At 48.4% G+C, this 23,721-nt stretch overlaps 1 protein-coding gene and 1 pseudogene across 1 annotated transcript in view; both read left to right on the plus strand.

The window, feature by feature from the left end:
• Positions 1-23,721, plus strand: part of LOC142579661 (cytochrome P450 4V2-like) — a 175,604-nt gene that overhangs the window by 134,038 nt on the left and 17,845 nt on the right. The window contains exon 7 of the mRNA XM_075690091.1: positions 243-416. Coding sequence (XP_075546206.1) covers positions 243-416 — 174 coding nt within the window. The remainder of the gene's footprint in view (positions 1-242; positions 417-23,721) is intronic.
• On the plus strand, positions 9,823-15,418 carry LOC142574060 (uncharacterized; annotated as a pseudogene).

The raw sequence follows: 23,721 nt of genomic DNA on the forward strand, positions 1-23,721 counted from the left end.
AAAACATGGATAACAAGTTACTGACAAGGACGAACTGCACCGACATCCGTCATAACAGATGAAATGCAGTTCCTTGGCGATAACTGCCATTAGTATTGCGGAAAGAGCGCATCAATAAGCCCGTAAGAACAGCAGAAGCACGAAACACGTGGTTGAAAGCCATACAGTAAGGCTTTTGTTGATTAAGTTGGAGAAAATCGACTAATGATGAGAAACTATTGCGTTCCCCGGCTGCCGTGCAGGTGATACGTGAACGGAAAGACGTCAAGCTCGCCGAGAAGCGGCTCATAACGGACTCCAGCGACGAACTCAAGAAGCGGCCAATGTTCCTGGATGTCCTGCTTGACCACCACATAAACGAGAACAGCATCTCTGAAGAGGACATCCGCGAAGAGGTGGACACCTTCATGTTCGAGGTACGCCGAACAGAGTTTTCGTAGTCGCGCGCAGTACAGACGGCTACGTCTACTCGATCGTTTCTACTGACACCACATTGGCCTATCATTAATTGAAAACCTATTTCGTGTGCTTTCTCACCTGTTCGGTAATGAATTTACCTTACGTCAGCGACAAGTTCACCAGAACTACGGTGTAGTGCACAGAGTAAGTTCTGGAGAGTTCGAGCAGTCATGATAATGACCGCGCCAAAGGTAGGATAACTGGAGTTGAACAGGAAGTAGCACTGACTCCTAACTAACCACTTTCATTGATGTGCGCTAATTATGCTAAATAAATCAAAGAAACCATGCAAAGAGTTAATCAATGCATAGAAGGAAAGAGTATACAGGAAAACGTATTTCCTTCGAAGTCAAGGCTATATAGATGACTAGCTAAAGCTGTCATCGCTAACCTTCGCAATATAGTGACATTTCACATATCTAGTGGGACGGATCGCCCTTGTTCCTAACCAAAACAGTCGTGTTATTTAAGACAGGATGACACTGGCAAGTGTGACAGTACATCTCCAAGTGTGCCAACTCGTTATTCTTAAACTGGGGATGCGTGTTTTGTCAACCACCAGTTCAGCCAGCCTCACCTATGTAACAAAATCCACAAGAAAGCGAAATGCGAATTATGTGAGGGATCGTTGCTGTCCGAAATCGAAAGACAGATCTGAGATGTTTGACACGACCGCCACCCCTTATGACGCTAGTGGCCTGTTCAGCCTTTCGGGGCACCGCCGGTGCATTTCGATGCGCAGGCAAAGAAAATAATGCATTCGCATATATATAAGCAAAAAGACCACGGCTGGAGGTTCCTAATTATTGAAGGAGGCAGTTATGGCACAGACGTATGCGAGTACAGCAGTCGTATAATGGGTACCAAGTGCGATGTTTAAAATAGTGACACAATTCGCCGTAATGACAGTGATGGCTACTGAACTACAAGGCCTGACCGATTCATCGCTCTGTAAAAGCGCAGGCAACCTCTGTGCACTTCGTAACAACACGAGTAACAATCTGGCCCGTTTTGTAGCCGGAATGTCCGTAATCATAAGGCGCCCTTGATGTGGATTCTGGCAAGTCAAGAGCAAGGGTATGCTTTTACTGCAGGCATTTTAGCTCAGTGGCAACGAGATACGCTTGACAGCAAGAATAAAGCTTAATATTGTGTTCGGTATAGCTGCTGGTAAGCAGGTAAGATTGCGGGAAGATTGATAGAAGATTGCGAGAAGACTGCGAGATAACTTGAGCCAAACATTAGGTACATGCAAATGCCACGTAGCTGGACAGAAACAAGGTAATGTTGCTTGCCAGCGCTTAGAGATACACAGATTATTTTTTTAATTCCACCGGATTAGGTAATTAGTCTTAATTAATTATTCAACATCTCAAATATTATAACTGGATGAAAAGTGTCAATGAGAAAATTGTAGAGCAAGATGAAAAACTCTTGATACAGTTTTCTATGTATCGATACGCGCTACATAAAAGTGTTTTTCCGAGCGTGAAAGAAGCCCGCAAATACACGCAATATTGCCGCGCGACTGGCCCCTCGAGGCACTTTGTGTGTATTCGCGGGCATTGACACTTTACATCTGACTATAATAACTCAGAATTTGATTAATAAGCTTCGGCATTAATTATGGTAATTAATTAACTTAATTAAGGTAACTAATTAGGCGTAATTAAAGAATAATCTGGGGACTCAGGGCCGGGGTTTGATTGTTGTATCCTATATGAATACAACAATCAAACCCCGGCCCTCAGTCCCCAGCAGCCGCGAAGCAATTGACCACGGCGGCGGTCAGATCTGTGACGCTGCAGAGGGTGCTAAGAATACCTGGCTCCGGACAGGCCGCCATTGGAATCTGAACCTGGCAACGTTTAACGTTAGAACGCTATCTAGTGAGGCGAGTCTAGCAGTGTTATTGGAGGAATTAGAGGGTAGTAAATGGGATATAATAGGGCTCAGTGAGGTTAGGAGGACAAAAGAAGCATATACAGTGCTAAAAAGCGTGCATGTACTGTGTTACCGGGGCTTAGCAGAGAGACGAGAACTAGGAGTCGGATTCCTGATTAATAAGGAAATAGCTGGTAACATACAGGAATTCTATAGCATTAACGAGAGGGTGGCAGGTCTTGTTGTGAAGCTTAATAAGAGGTACAAATTGAAGGTGGTACAAGTCTATGCCCCTACATGCAGTCATGATGACCAGGAAGTCGAAAGCTTTTATGAAGACGTGGAATCGGCGATGGGTAAAGTCAAAACAAAATACACTATACTGATGGGCGACTTCAATGCCAGGGTAGGCAAGAAGCAGGCTGGAGACAAGTCAGTGGGGGAATATGGCATAGGCTCTAGGAATAGCAGAGGAGAATTATTAGTAGAGTTTGCAGAACAGAATAATATGCGGATAATGAACACCTTTTTCCGCAAGCGGGTTAGTCGAAAGTGGACGTGGAGGAGCCCGAATGGTGAGACTAGAAATGAAATCGACTTCATACTCTGCGCGAACCCTGGCATCATACAAGATGTAGACGTGCTCGGCAAGGTACGCTGCAGTGACCATAGAATGGTAAGAACTCGAATTAGCCTAGACTTGAGGAGGGAACGGAAGAAACTGGTACACAAGAAGCCAATCAATGAGTTAGCGGTAAGAGGGAAACTAGAGGAATTCCGGATCAAGCTACAGAACAGGTACTCGGCTTTAACTCAGGAAGAGGACCTTAGTGTTGCAGCAATGAACGACAATCTCATGGGCATCATTAAGGAGTGCGCAATAGAAGTCGGTGGTAACGCCGTTATACAGGAAACCAGTAAGCTATCGCAGGAGACGAAAGATCTGATCAAGAAACGCCAATGTATGAAAGCCTCTAACCCTACAGCTAGAATAGAACTGGCAGAACTTCCTAAGTTAATCAACAAGCGTAAGACAGCGGACATCAGAAACTATAATATGGATAGAATTGAACAGGCTCTCAGGAACGGAGGAAGCCTAAAAACAGTGAAGAAGAAACTAGGAATAGGCAAGAATCAGATGTGTGCGTTAAGAGACAAAGCCGGCAATATCGTTACTAATATGGATGATATAGTTCAAGTGGCTGAGGAGTTCTATAGAGATTTATACAGTACCAGTGGCACCCACGACGGTAGTGGAAGAGAGAATAGCCTAGAGGAATTCGAAATCCCACAGGTAACGCCAGAAGAAGTAAAGAAAGCCTTAGGAGCTATGCAAAGGGGGAAGGCAGCTGGGGAGGATCAGGTAACAGCAGATTTGTTGAAGGATGGTGGTCAGATTGTTCTAGAGAAACTGGCCACCCTGTATACGCAATGCCTCATAACCTCGAGCGTACCGGAATCTTGGAAGAACGCTAACATAATCCTAATCCATAAGAAAGGCGACGCCAAAGACTTGAAAAATTATAGACCGATCAGCTTACTGTCCGTTGCCTACAAAGTATTTACTAAGGTAATCGCTAATAGAATCAGGAACACCTTAGACTTCTGTCAACCAAAGGACCAGGCAGGATTCCGTAAAGGCTACTCAACAATAGACCATATTCGCACTGTCAATCAAGTGATATAGAAATGTGCGGAATATAACCAACACTTATATATAGCTTTCATTGATTACGAGAAAGCGTTTGATTCAGCCGAAACCTCCGCAGTCATGGAGGCATTACGGAATCAGGGTGTAGATGAGCCATATTTAAAAATACTGGAAGATATCTATAGCGGCTCCACAGCCACCGTAGTCCTCCACAAAGAAAGCAACAAAATCCCTATAAAGAAAGGCGTCAGACAGGGAGATACGATATCTCCAATGCTATTCACAGCATGTTTACAGGAGGTATTCGGACGCCTGGAGTGGGAAGAATTGGGGATAAAAGTTCATGGAGAATACCTTAGCAACTTGCGATTCGCTGATGATATTGCCTTGCTTAGTAACTCAGGAGACCAATTGCAATGCATGCTCACTGACCTGGAGAGGCAAAGCAGAAGGGTGGGTCTGAAAATTAATCTGCAGAAAACTAAAGTATTGTTTAACAGTCTCGGAAGAGAACAGCAGTTTACGATAGGTAGCGAAGCACTGGAAGTGGTAAGGGAATACATCTACTTAAGGCAGGTAGTGACCACGGATCCGGATCATGAGACTGAAATAACCAGAAGAATAAGAATGGGCTGGGGTGCGTTCGGCAGGCATTCTCAAATCATGAACAGCAGGTTGCCACTATCCCTCAAAAGGAAAGTGTATAACAGCTGTGTGTTACCAGTACTCACATATGGGGCAGAAACCGGGAGGCTTACGAAAAGGGTTCTGCTGAAATTGAGGACGATGCAACGAGCTATGGAAAGAAGAATGATGGGTGTAACGTTAAGGGATAAGAAAAGAGCAGAGTGGGTGAGGCAACAAACGCGGATAAACGACATGTTAGTTGAAATCAAGAAAAAGAAATGGGCATGGGCAGGACATGTAATGAGGAGGGAAGATAACCGATGGTCATTAAGGGTTACGGACTGGATTCCAAGGGAAGGGAAGCGTAGCAGGGGGCGGCAGAAAGTTAGGTGGGCGGATGAAATTAAGACGTTTGCAGGGACAACATGGCCACAATTAGTACATGACCGGGGTAGTTGGAGAAGTATGGGAGAGGCCTTTGCCCTGCAGTGGGCGTAACTAGGCTGATGATGATGATGATGATGATGATGATGATGATGATGATGATGATGATGATGATGATGATGATGATGATGATGATGATGATGATGATGATGAAAGAATAATCTGAGTATCTCCAAGCGACGGCAAACAACATTACCTTGGTTCTGTCCAGCTACGTGGCATTTGCATATCTTTAATTTGTGGCTTAAGTTACGTGGGATACCCTGTATAGACAGCGTGTAGAATCATCAGGGTGCCAACGGCTTTACAGGTACGTTTGGACTGGGTGACCTCACGCCAAATATTTCTCAGCCGGTTCTCTTCGGCCCGCTGGAGTCCGTTGTAAAACAGGAATGAGGTGCAGAAAGTGCATTTATGGGAAGTAAATATTGCGCAATGACCCGCCGCGGTAGCTCAGTGGCTGTGGCGTCGCACTGCTGAGAACGAGGTCGCTGGTTCGATCCCAGCAAGGCGGATGTATTTCGATGGGGGCAGAATGCGAAACGTTCCTGCACTGTGCATTTGGCTCTATAGTTCAAGAAGATCAGGTGGTCAAAAAATAATCCAGTGTCTCCCATTACGTCGTGCCACACAATAAGATCGTGGTTTTGGCACGTAGACCCCAGAATTTAATTTTAAATAACCCTTAATGGCGAGTGCAAAGTGCCGATTTAGGCCTTCTTGCGTGGGTTACGAATATCGGCTTTCTTGTGCACGTGTCGTGTGCCCTGGTGCCGTATGTTATAACAACTGTTTCTCATTTTCCGATATATTTGTAATTCATTATCGCCTCGCACGAAGTCGTGCCCCTGGTATCACCGAGGTAAGTGGTATCACCAGTATCAACGTGTGATAACAGAATATAGACAATAGTCGACGGATGATGAATAGAATCGGAACAGCAGAATCACAACCAGATACAGCCCCAGGACGATTTTCTGTTAGGCGACTGTGCACCTGGATGAGTTGAGGCTGGTTTGTCTTTTTTTAAGCCGAGTCAACATGCCTCCTAAAAACATGTGCAGACTATGGTTGCTGCATACTGTTTATTTAATAATTGTGATTTATCTTCACCACTGGCGTGATACTTTTGAGACTTTTGTGTGCAACACTGTTTCTGTGATTTTATTTTAATAGTGCAATCCCTCTTACCTTTCACTCTACTTGGGTTTCTACCTATCATTTCATCGTAGGAAACTTCGTGATGTGTCGTCCACCTTTTTTTGTTTTTTCACCCACTCTCTCTCTCTGACTTATTGGACGACAGGCAGGCGTAGTGCCCCTTCCGCTAGAAGTTTGCAGCCTCTTGATTACACAAAGCAGAGATGGATTGATATTTACGATCAATCTGCCTCTGCTTTGCGTGCCCATACACAGGTTATTAATAAACGAAATAATACTTCAATATCACTCTCTTTTATTTTTTTATGTCACTCTTTGTATTCGTGCAACGCAACATGAAAAGAGAACTGTCAACCATAATAAATGAAAGCGTTGACAAAGACCATTGTCTTGGAATTTTTACACCACCACCATTTCTGTGGCACTCTCCAAACCCTCCTAGCCGTCGACAATTCACGCATGGTTCTCGCGTCCCCTTGTAATACCCAAGGCACAAGAATATTTGCTTATCGATGTTTCTCATTGCTTATAGAAAGAAAGAGAGAGAAAGCAGGGAGAGCAAATGCTGGGAGGTCAACCAGACGAGCATCCGGTTTTCTACCTTACACTGGGGGCCAAAAAAGTAAAAGTAAATAGAAAGAGGGAGAGGGGGAATACTGTGTGCCAAAAGGGGGATGCAGAAGACTGTGAATGGTCTCTCAGAACGGTGCACTTAAAGAAATGTAGCAGCGCTCGAATAGAGAGAGAGCAAATGATAAATTAAAGGCAAGGAGGTTAACCAGGACTGATCCCGGTTGGCTACCCTACACTGGGGAAAGAGAAAAGGGGGCGGAAAGTTTAAAAGAAGAAGAGAAAGTCCACTGAGGATATCATATTCGGTCACTCAGTCCGTATCACAGACGCTGACTCAATCCGGTAGCTTTTAAATATCGCAGCAACGCTTTTGTGGCCTTTTGTAGGTGCGATATGCGAGGCCATGGTCCCAAGATCTTGTTCAATATGAACGGTTTTCTATCTAACTGATTTAGAGCTGTGCAGAGGTCATGTGTTTCGTTTTCAAAAGATGGGCAGTAGCACAGTAGATGTTCTATAGCCTCCTCGACACCGCAGGCATTGCAGTCGGCGCAATCAGCCATCCCAATCAAAAACGTATATGCATTGGTGAATGCGACGCCCAAGCGTAAGCGGCACAGCATTGTTTCCTAATTACGCGGAGGCCCTGGTAACAGCCGCAGTTGTATAGACGGATCGAGGGAATGCAATCGATGTTGAGGGAATTCAGGTGTGTGCCACTTCTCGAATGTCGTATGGTGCGCTAGCTTACTTATGAGTTGGGCTGCGTCAGTCCGCGATAAAGGTACAGAAACAAGGGTTGCTCCTTCGTGTGCTTTCCTTGCAGCTTCGTCAGCGAGGTCGTTGCCGGAGATACCGCAACGGCCTGGCAGCCACTGAAACACGACTTCGTGTCCTTTCGCGATCATATGATGGTGCATTTCTCGTATCTCCGACACGAGTTGCTCACAGGACCCGCGACGAAGAGATGACGGAAAACATTGTGAGGCTGCCTTCGAATCGCAGAATATCGCCCACCGATTAGCCGGTTGGTTGTTAATATAATCAACGGCACCTCGAAGGGCAACAAGCTCCGAGCCGGTGGATGTTGTCAAGTGAGAAATCTTGTATCGGGTGCTTATTGGTCGTGATGCTATATCCACTGCGCCAGTAGAGCTGGTCTGAGTGCAAGAGCCATACGTATATATGGGGACTCGGTCAAAGTAGAAAGTGTGCAAACAATCCAGAACTGCTTGCTTCAAGGCCAAGGTAGGCAGGTCGGTCTTCTTTCTTATCGCTGGAACCGTAAGACTCACTTGAGGTTGTTTTAAATACCACAAAGCTGAGGTTGAACGTGCTGAGGGTGTGAAGCCCGATGCTAAGGAGGCACGATGGATGCTGACCTCGTTGGAGAAGGACGCCTGTGGTCGTCGTTCGGGCAGGCAGGCAAGAGAGCTTGCCTGCATCCGTGAAACACGACGAACATGGGCCCTAAGTGTGTCTGTGCTAATGTAAGTCGTGATCGGGTGGTCTTGAGCCATTATAATGGTTCCTGCTGTTGAGGCGCTCCGCGGAAGGCCTAGGCAAACATGTAGTGCCTGTGCTTGTACAGTCCGAAGTTCTCGAAGATTTGACTTGCATGTTTTAGCAAGCACGGGAGAGCTATAGCGTAGGAATCCGATAAGAAGTGCTCTATAAAATTGCAGCATGGAGCTCACTGACGATCCCAACTTGAAGACGTGAACAATAGATGTGAGCTTCTTCAAGTGGGCAACCTGAGGGCTCCAAGAGAGGCCCCGTTAACAATGACGCCCAAAAACCGATGACTTCTCTTGTAGCAGATAGGCAGGCCATTTATGCATACTGGATAACGAGTCATCACTTTTCGCGTAAACGCCACTAACTCACATTACTCTGTTGAGATAGATATGCACATCGTCAACGAGAGGAACCCGCTAGCAGTGGGCGCAAAGAGGATTGGCAGCACGACCACTGCGATCGTGGTGTTTCTAGGGACCCAAGGTACCGAACTTCGTCCGATACGGAGTTACCGTGATACCGTGCAGCCTCTACAGGAAACAGATTGACGTTTGCCAGCAGTGCGGCCGAGTGGGACACCTCAAGGAAGTGTGCCCGACCCCCACAATCAAGACGTGCCTGGCCAACGGACTCGTGAACCCTACAGAAGACCATCGCTGTACCCCAAAATGTAAGTTGTGTGGGGACGAACACCCTACCGGAGACCGAACGTGCAAGGCGAAATACAAGATCACCTACGTAGTGCGCAAGCAACAATGGGAGCGCCGACAGGCCGAACGGCCGCTGCTGTCGAAGAGCATTTCCCCCACTCGAAAAGCCGCCAGCTATGCGAAAGTCAAGGACCCCATCGGAGAACCGCGCACCTAAATCCAGAGACAGCAGCTGCTGCAAGAGAAGCCTAAGCAAGAAAAGGTCACCATCACGTGAGCGAGTGAGTTGCGTCGGCGCAGCGAAAAGAACAATATAAGGAACGCGCAGAAAATCACCGAAGCCACGAAGAAAGAAGATATGAACAAGGTACGAGAAACAAATCAGACCCTAAGACAAGAAAACGCGACGTTGCGAACGACCATCAGCAACCTTACGAGAGAGATCGCCGACATCCGTCAGTTACTGCTATGCAACAACGAGCCTCTACAGAGACCCACGCCAAGCACAAGCAAGACCGAGAAAACAACCACGAACACCCAGGAGACAGCCGTAGAAGAACCGGCACTGAAGAAGCGAGCCGTCGACGTCACGCACAAGCAAACAGAAAACGATCGCATTGACCTCCTCGAAGCGAAATTCGAAGCGACATCCACAAAACTCGAACAGCTAATCACGGCGAACATCGCAGCAGTGACAGCAATGAAACAAACAATGGAGACCTATAAAGCCGAGAACACGAACAAATTCGCCTACATCGAAAGGACCCTACAGCCGATGGTAAGCCACCCGAAGTTTGTGCCCCTCTTGGCGCAATATCCACCCAACCAGGGAGCCCCGTACACGCCAACGTAATCATGGCCGCCAACGCAACACCAGCAGCAGCAGGTGTAACAGCGTGGCAATGAAACTGTCGCAGCCTGGGAAGGAAGAAGAGAGTAATCGAACACCAAATCGCACATGCCGCGCGCAAGCCAGCCGTTATACTATTACAAGAAACACTAACCGACGCACCGTCCCTCCCCTGCTATAGAGTGCACAAGGGACCGCCCGACGGGAGAGGCCTGTGCACCCTGGTCAGGAAGGGACTCACGTTCGTCGAACACGAACTGCAAAGCAGTACCAATATCGAGCACCCGTTCACCGAAATCATCCAGGGCAAGAAGACAAAAGGAAGCATCATCATCATCATCATCATCATCATCATCATCATCATCAACCTGGTTGCGCCCACTGCAGGGCAAAGGCCTCTCCCATACTTCTCCAACTACCCCGGTCATGTACTAATTGTGGCCATGTTGTCCCTGCAAACTTCTTAATCTCATCCGCCCACCTAACTTTCTGCCGCCCTCTGCTACGCTTCCCTTCCCTTGGAATCCATTCCGTAACTCTCAATGACCATCGGTTATCTTCCCTCCTCATTACGTGTCCTGCCCATGCCCCCATTTCTTTTTCTTGATTTCAACTAAGATATCATTAACTCGCGTTTGTTCCCTTACCCAATCTGCTCTTTTCTTATCCCTTAACTTAACACCCATCATTCTTCTTTCCATAGCTCGTTGCGTTGTCCTCAATTTAAGTAGAACCCTTTTCTTAATCCTCCAGGTTTCTGCCCCGTAGGTGAGTACTGGTAAGACACAGCTGTTATAAACTTTTCTCTTGAGGGATAATGGCAACCTGCCATTCATGATCTGAGAATGCCTGCCAAACGCACCCCAGCCCATTCTTATTCTTCTGATTATTTCAGTCTCATGATCCGGATCCGCAGTCACTGCCTGTCCTAAGTAGATGTATTCCCTTACCACTTCCAATGCCTCACTACCTATGGTAAACTGGTGTTCTCTCCCGAGACTGATAAACATTACTGTAGTTTTCTGTAGATTAATTTTTAGACCCACCATTCGGCTTTGCCTCTCCAGGTCAGTGAGCATGGATTGCAGTTGATCCCCTGAGTTACTAAGCAAGGCAATATCATCAGCGAATCGCAAGTTACTAAGGTATTCTCCATTAACATTTATGTCCAATTCTTCCCAATCCAGGTTTCTGAATACCTCCCGTAAACACACAGTGAATAGCATTGGAGAGATCGTATCTCCCTGCCTGACACCTTTCTTTATTGGGATTTTGTTGCTTTCTTTATGGAGGACTACGGTGGCTGTGGAGCCGCTATAGATATCTTTCAGTATTTTTACATACGGCTCGTCTACACCCTGATTCCGCAATGCCTCCATAACTGCTGAGGTTTTGACTGAATCAAACGCTTTCTCGTAATCAATGAAAGCTATATATAAGGGTTGGTTATATTCCTCACATTTTTCTATCACCTGATTGATAGTGTGAGTATGGTCTATTGTTGAGTAGCCTTTACGGAATCCTGCCTCGTCCTTTGGTTGACAGAAGTCTAAGGTGTTCCTGATTCTATTTGCAGTTACCTTTGTAAAGACTTTGTAGGCAACGGATAGTAAGCTGATCGGTCTATAATTTTTCAAGTCTTTGGCGTCCCCTTTCTTATGGATTAGGATTATGTTAGCGTTTTTCCAAGATTCCGGTACGCTTGAAGTCATGAGGCATTGCGTATACAGGGTGGCCAGTTTCTCTAGAACAATCTGCCCACCATCCTACAACAAATCTGCGGTTACCTGATCCTCCCCAGCTGCGTTCCCCCTTTGCATAGCTCCCAAGGCTTTCTTTACTTCTTGCGGCGTTACCTATGGGATTTCGAATTCCTCTAGACTATTCTCTCTTCCATTATCGTCGTGGGTGCCACTGGTACTGTATAAATCTCTATAGAGCTCCTCAGCCACTTGAACTATCTCATCCATATTAGTAATGATATTGCCAGCTTTGTCTCTTAGCGCATACATCTGATTGTTGCCAATTTCTAATTTCTTCTTCACTGCTTTTAGGCTTCCTCCGTTCCTGAGAGCATGTTCAATTCTACCCATATTATACTTCCTTATGTCAGCTGTCTTACGCTTGTTGATTAACTTGGAAAGTTCGGCCAGTTCTATTCTAGCTGTAGCGTTAGAGACTTTCATACATTGGCGTTTCTTGACCAGATCTTTCGTCTCCTGCGATAGCTTACTGGTATCCTGTCTAATGGAGGAAGCATATTTCTGCTCAACGTCCAGAGCAACCCATCGTAGAGAAAACAGAGATTCAAGACATCACTCAACAGAGCCAGCGCCGCAGCTTGCCGCAACACGCTGATCGCGTGCGGCGATTTCAACGCGATGAACCCTGCCTAGGGCTACAAGAAGTACTAAGCAAAGGGCCGCGACCTTTACCAAGACGCTACGAAACTCGACTTCACCCTCATCACGGACCCGACGCATCCGACGAGAATCGGTAACTCCGTGTCCCGGGACACCACTCCGGACCTCACGCTCGTCAAGAACGACGTACGGGGCGCGATCACCTGGAGAAACACGGGGACCAACCTCGGCAGCGACCACACCATTGTGGAAATCGGCATACCGGAACACAACGACACCAGCGTCAAAACACACAGATGGATAGAGTGGGATGCCTTCCGAGACGCCAGAAGCCAGAAGAGAGACCGTGACGACGAGATCGAAGACATGGACTCGTGGATGGTCGAAATCACCAAGAGCGTACGCTACGCGACCAAAGAAATTGAGATGGGCGCTGAGATCAACAAAGTAGACAGCCGGCTTGCGCATCTCATCGAAGCCAAACAGTCGATACTAAATCGCTGGAAGAAACAACGGCTCAACCGCAGACTCAAAAAGGAGGTAGTGGAGCTCAACCGAGCGATCGAGGGGCACTGCGGCGCGCTCTGCACGCAACAATGGAATTAGATCTGCAACGCGGCAGACGGGCAGATGCACAGCGGGAAGACGTGAAACCCGCTGCGGCATCTGCTCGACGAAACCAAGACCAAGTCTGACCGAAGGGACAGACTCGCCAGGCTCATACATCGGGCGGTCTCGGTACACGGCGCCGACGAAGTCACCAGGTGCATTAACGACAAATACCTGCCGACTACACCCACCGAACAACACGCGCCGTACGGCGGCCTGCCCAACACGAAGCTCGATCGTGACATCTACGTCGAGGAGGTACGTGCGGCCCTGCACGACCTCGACAGCCGGTCGGCAGCCGGCCCGGACCTCGTCACGAACAAGGCGCTCAAGAACCTCGACGACGGCTCGATTGAGAACTTCGCAAAATACTTCAACACGTGCTGGAGAGCGGGCGCGCTGCCAAAGCAGTGGAAGACAGCCAAGACCATCCTGATCCCCAAGCCGGGGAAGCCGCTGGACACGGACAACCTCCGGCCCATCTCGCTCACGTCCTGCGTCGGCAAGGTTCTGGAGCACGTCCTGCACAAGAGGTGGCAATACTACCTGGAACGAGAAGGGCTGTACCCGGCCACGGTGATCGGCTTCAGACATGACCTAAGCACGCAGGACGTGATGCTGCAGCTCAAATACCAAATCATCGACGATGGCGGCAGTGCCCGCGACAACAAGGCAATCCTGGGGCTCGATCTGCAGAGCGCCTTCGATAAGGTGAAACACTCGGCGATTCTGTCCCAAGTCTCCAAGTTCAACATGGGCGAAATACCTTACAACTACATCAAGGACTTCTTCACGGACAGGACCGCCGAGCTACGAGCAGGCGACCTACAAATGCAAGAGAAGAAGCTCAGGAGCACCGGCACACGGCAGGGATCGGTCATTTCGCCGACGCTGTTCAACCTGGTAATGATCGGAGTGGCTGAGAAGCTCGCGGACATCGAAGACGTCAAGCACACCATCTACGCGGTCTATATCACGCTGTGGGTGACCGGTGGCAGCGACACCCACATCGAGGGCGCGCTGCAAGCTACCGTCGACGCGATAGAAGACCAGCTGGAAGGCACCGGACTGAGATGTTCGCCTAGCACACCGCTGCTTCTCATACTCCCACCTACCAAAAACGGTAAAGGCAAGACCAGACAACGCGAATACGAAAAAATCAGAAACGTAACAAAATCCGGCAACGTGATCCCCGAGGTCGGCAAAATTAGGATCCTAGGCACGGTCATCAAAAAGCACGGAAGAAACGGCGAAACCATAACCCATCTCACGGCAAAGGCGGCCAACGCGATTCGACTCCTCAAACGAGTCACTTCCCGGAAGGCTGGCATGAGAGAGAAGAGCCTAACTAGGCTCGTCCAATCCTTCATCATCAGCCACGTCGCGTACGTTGCAGCCTACCACAGATGGCTTCAACAGGAACGTAACAAAATGAACGTGATCATCAGAAGAGCGTACAAGACGGCGCTGGGCCTGCTCAAGTCCACCAGCGCGACCCGCTTTTTACAACTCGGGATACACAACACGCTCGAAGAAATAGCCGAAGCGCAACGGACCTCTCAACTGGAGCGGCTGTCCACGACCAAAGCCGGGAGGAAGATACTGGACGACCTGGGAATAGGACGCTCGAACGAGGAGGAGATGAAGCTCCCCGTCCCCGAAGAAGTCTGACGCCAGACCAGAATCGACCTCATACCCAAGAACATAAATGCCGAGTTCAACAAGGGAAGAAGAGCGGTGAGGGCCAAGGCTCTCATCGACCTGCACGCCAACGACGAGCACACGCGTTACGTGGACGTGGCCAAATACCAACGGAACGCCTTCTCAGCGGTCGTCATAGAGGCGTAAACCGGCGCCACGAGGACGGCAGCGAGCGTGAGAAGCGCCGGAGCGGAACAAGCGGATGAGGTAGCCATCGCCTTGGCCATCGCCGACGCAGACTGCCACACGGTGCTGAGTGACTCGAGACAGGCGGTGCAAAACTTCGCCAAAGGCCAAATCTGCAGGGACACCGAGCGCGTACTGCGAGTGGCCAAACTGCAAGACAGAAAAGTAAGACTCAAGTGGTTCCCGGCGCACGCGGGCGACGCGTCGGAACGCGATGAGAACCACAATGAGACGGCACAGGCAGCGGCGCAAGTGCTTACCAACCGCGCCCCGGCGACAGACCGTCCGACGTAGTTCGGAGCCAAGGACCGTATGACAGACTACAACGATACCACGAAGGCCTACCACCTGGCTCGGAGGACTCTTCCCCCCCCCCCCGCACCCGAGGCTGAGTCGAGTGGAGACAGCTCCACTCTGAGACACTCCACTCCACTCCACTACTGAGACAGCTACAGACCGGATCTCTACCGAGCCCGGGACTGATGATCGCATATACCCCGAGACATACCCGACCGATAAGTGCAGAGTGTGCCGGAGGAAGGCGGCAGATTACACACACATCTTGTGGGACTGCATAAAAAATCCAGAAGAAGCAAGATCAAGAATGATTTCGCCGTGGCTCGAGGCAGCCGCGAAGAGCTACGAATAAGACCAATAGGTCTGGGCCGTCCAGCAGGTCCTCGGGGCGCTCGAAAGGCAGGGACCCAGCGAGCCGGCAACGGCGAGCGGAGACCCGCGCTGAGTAACGGCAATCTCGAGGATGACGTAGGCCCTTGTCGGGCGTGCGAGTGCCCAACTGCAGGTACAAATAGAGTTTGCTCCCATCCACTCCAATCTATTGAGATGGTAAGGCCTTGTGTGTGAAGATAGTCAGATGCCTGTGTTGCTGCGTTCGGTAGCCTTGAGCGAACTTGCAGGCGAGTGACCGCTGATGTCCAGATGCAGATGTCGTCGGCGTAGTTTGAGACACTCACTGTTTCCGGTAGGGATTCGGGCAGCCCAAGAAGTGCGAGGTTGAAAAGAATAGGGCTTAGAACACCGCCTTGGGGAACGCCTCGGCATGTGTAGTGGTCGGCAGTCGGACCATCTTCCGTACGTCCGAACAAGGACCTTTGTGTCAAGTAGTTTCTGATCCAACGATATACTAGCCCTCCTAGTTCAATTGTCAAAAGTGCGTCTTGAATAGTTTGATGGGAAGCGTTGCCGTAAGCGCCTTTCTCGTCAAAAAGAGTGCTACTCATATTCGCCTCCGAGATTTTTGCTGTTCTACAAATGATACTTGATCGATGACAATGTCAATCGATGAACGACCTCGTCGAAATCCCGCCATAGAGTCAGGGTAAATTTTGTGGTATTCAAGGTACCATTCGACACGCTGAGGATCATACATTCCATGAGCTTCCCGACGCAGCTGGCAAGAGCTATAATCCGATAACATGCCAGTTCGAGCGATGACTTTCCTGCTTTCAGAAGCGGTACCAGGCGGCTGCGTTTCCATTCCTGTGGGACGACATCATCTTACCATGAACTATCAAAAAGGCTGAGGAGTTCCTTTCGTGCTTCTCGACTTAGGTAGCGCAAACCAGTAAATGTTATGCCATCGGGTCCTGGTGAAGACGAACACCTACAGAGCGCCATAGCAGCTTCTAACTCTTCCATAAAGAATGAGGCGTCCATACTTGCATCTCGTGGACCGGGGATGTTGCTAAAGCCATGTCAGCGACTAAAATTGTGCTGCTGGCAACTTTCGCACAAAATTCCTCTGCAACGTCTATTTCACGGCGGTTTTGATAGAGAGAAAGGGCGTTGAAAGGGCGTCGTTGTTGGGGACGAGCAGAGACCCCGTAGGGTACGCCATACACGGGCAATGGCTTGCGGGGTCCAGTGACTCGCAAAAGCATTTCCATCTTTGATCTGCTAGCTTATTCATTCAGCGCTTTATCTTCTTTTGCATGCGCCGAGATTCTCCGAGGTCAAGAATTGACTTCGTGCGCCTGTACCTCCTTTCAGCTCGACGACGTAATGCGCGAAGCCTTTCCAATTCAATGTCATTCTCTGTACGCTTTGATGAATGTGTGAAGCAGCATGTACAATCTTGCATTGCGTCCGCAATTATGTCTTCTAATCTGCGTGTGATATGTTTCTTGCATGTGTCTTCTACACGACCTTGAAAGACTGACCAGTCGATTTGGCGAGATACAACCGGTATTGCGGCGTCTAGCCCATCGATTGTCACATAGGTCGGAATATGATCACTTCCATGGGTTTCAATATCAGTGAACCACTGTATACGCTTAAAGTCAGGCAACGTGACACCAAAGTTTAGTCAAGGCAGCTGCTGTACGTTGTTCCTAGCAGAAATGTCGGGCTTCCGTCATTTAGAAGACACAGGTTGTGGCCTAATGCAAATGATATTAGTGACCTGCCCCTCGAATTTATCCTGAAGCTTCCTCATATATGGTGGTGAGCGTTGAAATGCCCTGTTATTATCCAAAGACCGGGAGTAGCAGTCATAATATCTTCTAGTCTTTTGCTATCAAACTGACTTGCTGGGGAAAGGTAGACGCCAATAAGAGTAAGAGTTTTTACAGTATCATAGACGTGTTGGTTACCGTCGTGTGGCGCTACGGGTTGAGACAAATACGTAAGTTCCTTTCGAATGTAAACCAGAACCTTACTACTACGGGCACACATGTTTGAAACAAAAGGTTCATATCCTGATAGTCTTATGGAGGCTGATAAGTTCGGTTCACAGATGACCAGTATAGGGAAAGTGGTTTTGAAACACGAAATGTCCAAAATCCGAAATACGTGACCTCAGGCCTCTGGCATTCCATTGGAATACGGAGGCACTTCTGACATCATCCTGGAATGATCGCTGTTTCTGTCGATGAGCCATGGTTCTGCTGTAGAAGTTCTCAAGCACTGGACTTCTGAAGGCTTGCTAGAACCGGACTGATGGCACCCAGCACTTGCAACGCACTTCAAGCTGTTGGTGTCTGTAGCTTGTCCAGAAGAACACGCATGGCCCTCATCAGAGAGCTGATCATGACAACAATTTGTTGATCTTGGTCCGTCAATTTATCAGGAACAGACGAAGTGTCCCTTGCTGTAGAAGTCTGATTTCGCTCAGTAGGGGCATGTAGCCTCGGGAGTGTAGGCCAAGCGTCAGCAGCCATGCTGTCCGATGCACCTTTGTCCTTTGAGCTGACTGCGTTTGGCCTGGGCGGAATAGTGAGTGCTAATGTACGTGGGTGGCGTTCTGCAGAGGCTTTGGAGGCTCTTGATCGACGTCGGCGGCGTGATCGTCGTCGCTTAATAGATGTTGCTGCTTCTCGGTGAGACGAGTGGTCTCTAACCATTTTCTTGAATATTACCATTTCCTTTCGAATGAAAGGGCATTCCTTCGAGGATGCATCGTGAGGGCAGCTGCAGTTTGTGCACTTCATCGCACTGGTCTCGCACGTGTTAGTGGTGTGGGGTCGGGTGCAACAAGAACAGACGGTAGTGTTATTGCACATACTACTCACATGGCCAAGCTTCATGCACTTCCAGCGCGGCAGCGCTTTTGGTATAAAGGGGCGAACTGCGTGTCGGAAGTGGCCCACTTTAACACGCGATGGCAGGGATTCGCCCTTAAATATGATCTTAATACACCGTAATGTGCCGAGACGAAACAGGTTTGTGATTATGGCGTTTTCTGTAGCTGGCTTGGGTAAGATCGACAGATCGCAGTCGACAATGGTCTTGTCAACATCCTAAATTAAGCCATTACTGACTTGTTTGCCCAGCGAAATATGAGGGCGGACTTTCATCTCGTCAAGTTCCGTGACTTTGCGCGAAGAATCCAACGAAGCCATGTGTTCTAGGTCAATCGCTAGCACGTTCTTACGGGTGTTCACTCGGATGTCTTCGATTTCATTCGGAACCAGCGCCTCTAGATGTGAAGACAAGGCTTGCCTATTGAGGCGTCTCAGGTTGTCAGTGGCGAGAACTGGCGCGAACAGGATGGTAAGCACCTCGGTATTACGCGAAGATCTCACGGTGGACTCCCTCGAATTCGAGGATGCGCTGAGAAACCTTCACTTTGCTTTACGACTCCACATCAGCTCGAAGGTGTCGTCACAAGAATCTTCGCTCTGACATAGTACTTACTGCACGGTGTCGTCGCTGTCCGTGTCGCTCTCGATTGCCGTTGCGCTTCCTGGAGGCAGCCACCTCGGGCTTAGTGCATTCTCTAGAGAGATGCGCTGGACGGGCAGGAACGCGACATGTGCTCGAGGGTTTCTTCGGATCACGAGAGTAGCAGGTTCGTTTATCATTCATTCTAATGTAGTAAGAATAAGCGTTCGTATATGACACTTCAGCCGTAGGCAGTCGAGCAACATTGTATCGCCGAGGGACGGGAATGTTGCCAATCACATCCGCCACAAGTTGTCAAGGGTACGCAAGGCGCGATTTTCCTCAAATGTGAAATTCCAGAACAATAAGAAACAAATTGTTATAATTAAGTGTCACCTGTTCCCTCAAGGCTCTATATAGAGAACAAAGCATCCCTTCACTGTTTCCTTTGTAGTAAAATGTTAAATTATAAGGTTTTACGATCGTGACACTGGTGCCATCCACGGATTCACGAAGAACGTTGGCGCGGGTCCGCCTTCCGTTGCGGCATATGATCGCTCGGCTGCTTTCTCGCTGCTCGGTCACTTTTGCGAAAGTGACTTGCGAAGCCACAATCTGGCTGTAAGAAACGCTGCAGTAATGGTCGCTGAATTGATTTTGAGTGCCTGTGGTTCTTTAACTTGCACACAAAGCTCGGTACACGAGCTTCGTACACTCCGCCTCCACCGGAACGAAGTAGCCGCAGCCACGGGTAGAACCCGCGACCTGGCAATCAGCAGCAGAACGCCACAGCCACTGAGCCGGCGCGGAGGGCGTTTCTCAGTTATGCTCGAGCAAGCCCATGCGCTTCATCTCGACGCATTATCTATGCAGACACTTACCTTTCGCTGCTTTGTTTCTTTATGCTTCGGGAAGTGTATCCCCTTCTGTCGAGAATTGTGATAGACTATATATAAGCGTGTCAAAGTTATCGCATTTTATTCGGAGACGTTGTAAATTTAACCGAAACAAAGTCAGTGTGATAGGATCATTCTTGATGCATTTTGACGATGATGGTAATAATAATGATGATGACTCGTAATTGCAGAGAAATTAAATATCGAAATAGTGTACAGTCAGTCATGTGGCGGCGCTTTTTCGTAAACAAGATTTGAATCATTGGCTCACGGGGGATGCGAAACCTTGAAAAAAGCGTAGCGATCATTTTCTTATTCTAATACAGCATTCCAGACTACGATTTTTGACCTATCGGCGCACTGCAAAGATAAGAAATTGGCAAGCATTTCGATATCACATTACAAGTTAAGCTGATGCGGTCAGTGATAAAGACACTCTGTTATCGCTTATTGAAGATAAATTGAACCTTTGCTCAAAGTTTGTTAAGATACCTGAAGGCTACGCTGGTGTAGACCCTGAATACGAAAGGCTCAGGGCTATACACCGCAGAGCTGAAAGAAAATAACAGGCCTTATTGAAGATTACCGGGAACGTCGAAATACGTATGATCGTATGGGTCGGCAGCTGGAGCGCCTATGTACAAAGCGCTGGCAGGAATTCTGCACTTCACTTACTCCCTCTGCACCTGAATCAAAACTATGGAATGTTCTGCGCTCTTTGAATGGGCCAGTAACACACAAAGAACCATTCAGAGCTCTAGCTTTAGTCCAGAAAGTACCGGAAACAACCGTTACAAACGAGTTCTGTCAGCTTAGGCGCTATAACGTAAAGCTATTCCAAACTTTTTTATTCCAATTCTGCAATCAGCCCTCCGCGATTGGTCAGAAACTTTTTTGAACCACCCTCACTTCACCTGTCTGTCACGCAACGTCATGAAAACCGCGATATCTCCCCATCTGATATGACGTGTACACACTCATTATGCATGATTTGACCGAACAAAAGAAGAATAGTTATTCCTGATTCGAGGCCTCTTCGCCGTTAGCCCTCGGCTATTGGTCAAAAGTTTTCGGGATGCACCCACTTCGCCTGCCTTGCACGCGACGTCACAAAACCGCAAGAACTCACCGCGTCAAAGTGACGTGAACGCGTTAAAGGTGCATTAATATGCCGAACAAAACTGAATTTTCTTCTGAATAGCAGCAGGCTGCCCCCTTCCGAAAGGAATAAAATATGGCTGCCGCCGATCGCTCAGGCACTGGCTACTCGCACCTGACGGAGAGCATGGGTTTATTTGAGTATAATGAAACTTTTTGCGTGGCCGTGTAACGCTTTCGTGCACTTTCGGCACGTTTACGACCTCGTTCTGCCAATACTTCTTTGTTGAGGATCTGTTTTAGCGTCATTGTTAAGCTTCCGTTACATGCCGCCGCGCTTTTCGACCAGCCACCGCAAACTAAGCAAGGGAAAACGGACCAATCGCAGGCGCCGGCACCACCCTCTTCATCCGATTAGCGATTTTCACTGCAGTGGCTCGGCCCCATCGAATCCCTCTCCGCTTGAGCGTGCTCCTCGCCTCCTGTCAGCCAATTAGATAAGACAAGCTGCTCAGTATAGGCAATGTTAATCGTTTTTGAAGCAAGCAAAAGTGACCTCCTATGAACTAAGAGAGCCTTTGGTTGGTCTATTCGCACAACCCTGCGGGTCACCGCCCGATGCTTGCGTCGGCGGTTACGCAAGTTTGACGTCAGGAGATTTAAATAAAAAACATATTGGAATAGTTTTACGTTATAGGGCCCCATATTACATGCCCAAGTGCAGCAGTAAACACACCTGAATACACTGACTCTGTTGAAGAATCAAAGCATCGATCAAATTTTCTATCAATAGCCATGACCTATATCAGCCGTTTTCATTAGAAGAATTAAAGCACGTCCACGCTAGCGGCAAACATGCCGTAACGGCGAACCGGACTTCAGCGCCGTAGAACGTCTGCCGCGCGAGAGGTGTCCAAAGCAGACGGCAGTTCGGCCGGAGCACCGCCCTCCGCACGAACGACGGGCCAATCGACGACCGCGAAGATGCGCGCCTCCGCCACCAGCGTCGCAAACATAGGCTACGCTACTGCTGCAAGAAAAATAATTTCCGCCAGATAAAGTGATGCGCAAATTGTACATTTTATGAAACACGATATCCACTGTCAAACGTTAATTAAACACGAACGAGAGCTCAGATACTTGTCGAGCTCGGCTGCAGTGCGCGGCTGCCGACGGCAGACGAGCGGCTCGGCTGGGCTAGCATCGCAGCCAGCGGCGGTGCCGTTAATGTTAGCTCATTTTCTTTTTTATGTATTATTATTGCGAAGAGAGACAACAACGGCAAGAAAAAATATTGCGGCTTGTAAGTACCGGTGATTCATTCCGAAGCGCCGTCAGCTTTCAAGTGAAGAGGAGAAGGCCTAGCGACGATATCGGCACCGCAGAACGATCAGCCGCGGTGAGGCTGCCGTCGGTGCCAGAGTGACCACTCTGAGCAGTCGTCGGTCGCTGATTGGCCACTTCGCTGTACGGCTGCCCCACAAATGGGTCCCGGCCCATCCTCTCTACGGCAAAGAAATCTTGCGTTCGCTAGCAAAACCGCCGTCGAACGGCGTCCCGCTAACAGCGTGCGGCGAGTTGCCGTGCCGGTAATGTGGACGGGCCTTTAAAGAACGCACTTGTATCGTGCCGCCAGAGGACAGCGGCTGGACCTGACGGGGTCACATCTGCTGCACTGAAAAACCTACTGGTTCTGTGGCCACAAAAGCTTTGTTAATATTACTGAACGATGCGTGGATATCGGAATGTCTTCCTCCTTTCTGGAAAATTGTTCGAGTGGTTCCCATAATAAGCCGGGTAAAACTCCTTTATGGCTAGGTTCTTTCCTTCCTGTCAGTCTAACAAGTAGCCGATGTAAACTAATGGAAAAGATGATAGACGCTAGGCTGCAGTGGTGGACAGAATGCACCAACACACTACCGAAAAATATGGCAGGCTTCCGCAAGTGCCGGTGTACGATGGATGTTATTTTAGATCTTGTTACATACGTAGATCACGAGAGGAGCTGTGGACTAATCATCATTGCAGTGTTTCTAGACATAAAGCGTCCATTTGACACAGCCAGCCACAGTCGCGTACTCCATGAGTTAATTCAGTTGGGCATCGTTGGCCGAACACTGAGATGGATTCCGGATTTCTTAAGAGACAGGAAAATCTTTATTGAAACTTGTGATGGCAAAAGCACAGGGCATAAAGTGAACCAAGGCATTCCGCAGGGTAGTGTACTCCGTCTATTACTATTTAATTGTGTTATGGCTCAATTACCCCATATCCTGCCTGCTACCTTGAATTACTCACTATATACAGACGACTTGTGCATATGCGCATCTGACTCGAGTACTCAAGCCGTTCAGCAAAAGCTACAAGCTGGCCTAACACTAATTAATGATTTTTTGAAAAGCTGAGGTATGATTATTTCACATGATAACACTGCTGTACTTTCTTTTACAAGGAAATGTCTCACGAGATTCCAGCTCGTGCTAGGCTCTCATCGTCTGCAACTTGTGCGACAACACAAATTCTTGGTTATTGTCATAGACAGTCGGCTATCATGGGCTCCCCAAATAAAAGCATTAGAAGAGAAAGTAAACTCCCTAATCAACATTCTTCGTCGATTTGCTGGAGTGAGATGGGGTAGCTCAACCTCTTCCTTACTACGCATTCAGTCGGCAATCATTAAACAAAGAATAACATACTATATATGCTTCTATGCTACAAGGAATATCCTCTAATCTAGAGGAAACAATTCAAAGATTGCTGGCTAGAAGCCTTCGCACATGTCTGGGTGTTCCGCGTGCATCTGGCAGTGTTTTGGTAATTGCCGAGTTCCGTCAACCAACTTTTCATGCATTAAGATTTACGGAAACTTCTCGTCACTTTTTTTATTTTGGCTGCACAACACGCTAATGATCCACTATGCGAATTCCTT

This window comes from Dermacentor variabilis, chromosome 1 (assembly GCF_050947875.1).
Source record: "Dermacentor variabilis isolate Ectoservices chromosome 1, ASM5094787v1, whole genome shotgun sequence".
Lineage (NCBI taxonomy): Eukaryota > Metazoa > Arthropoda > Arachnida > Ixodida > Ixodidae > Dermacentor > Dermacentor variabilis.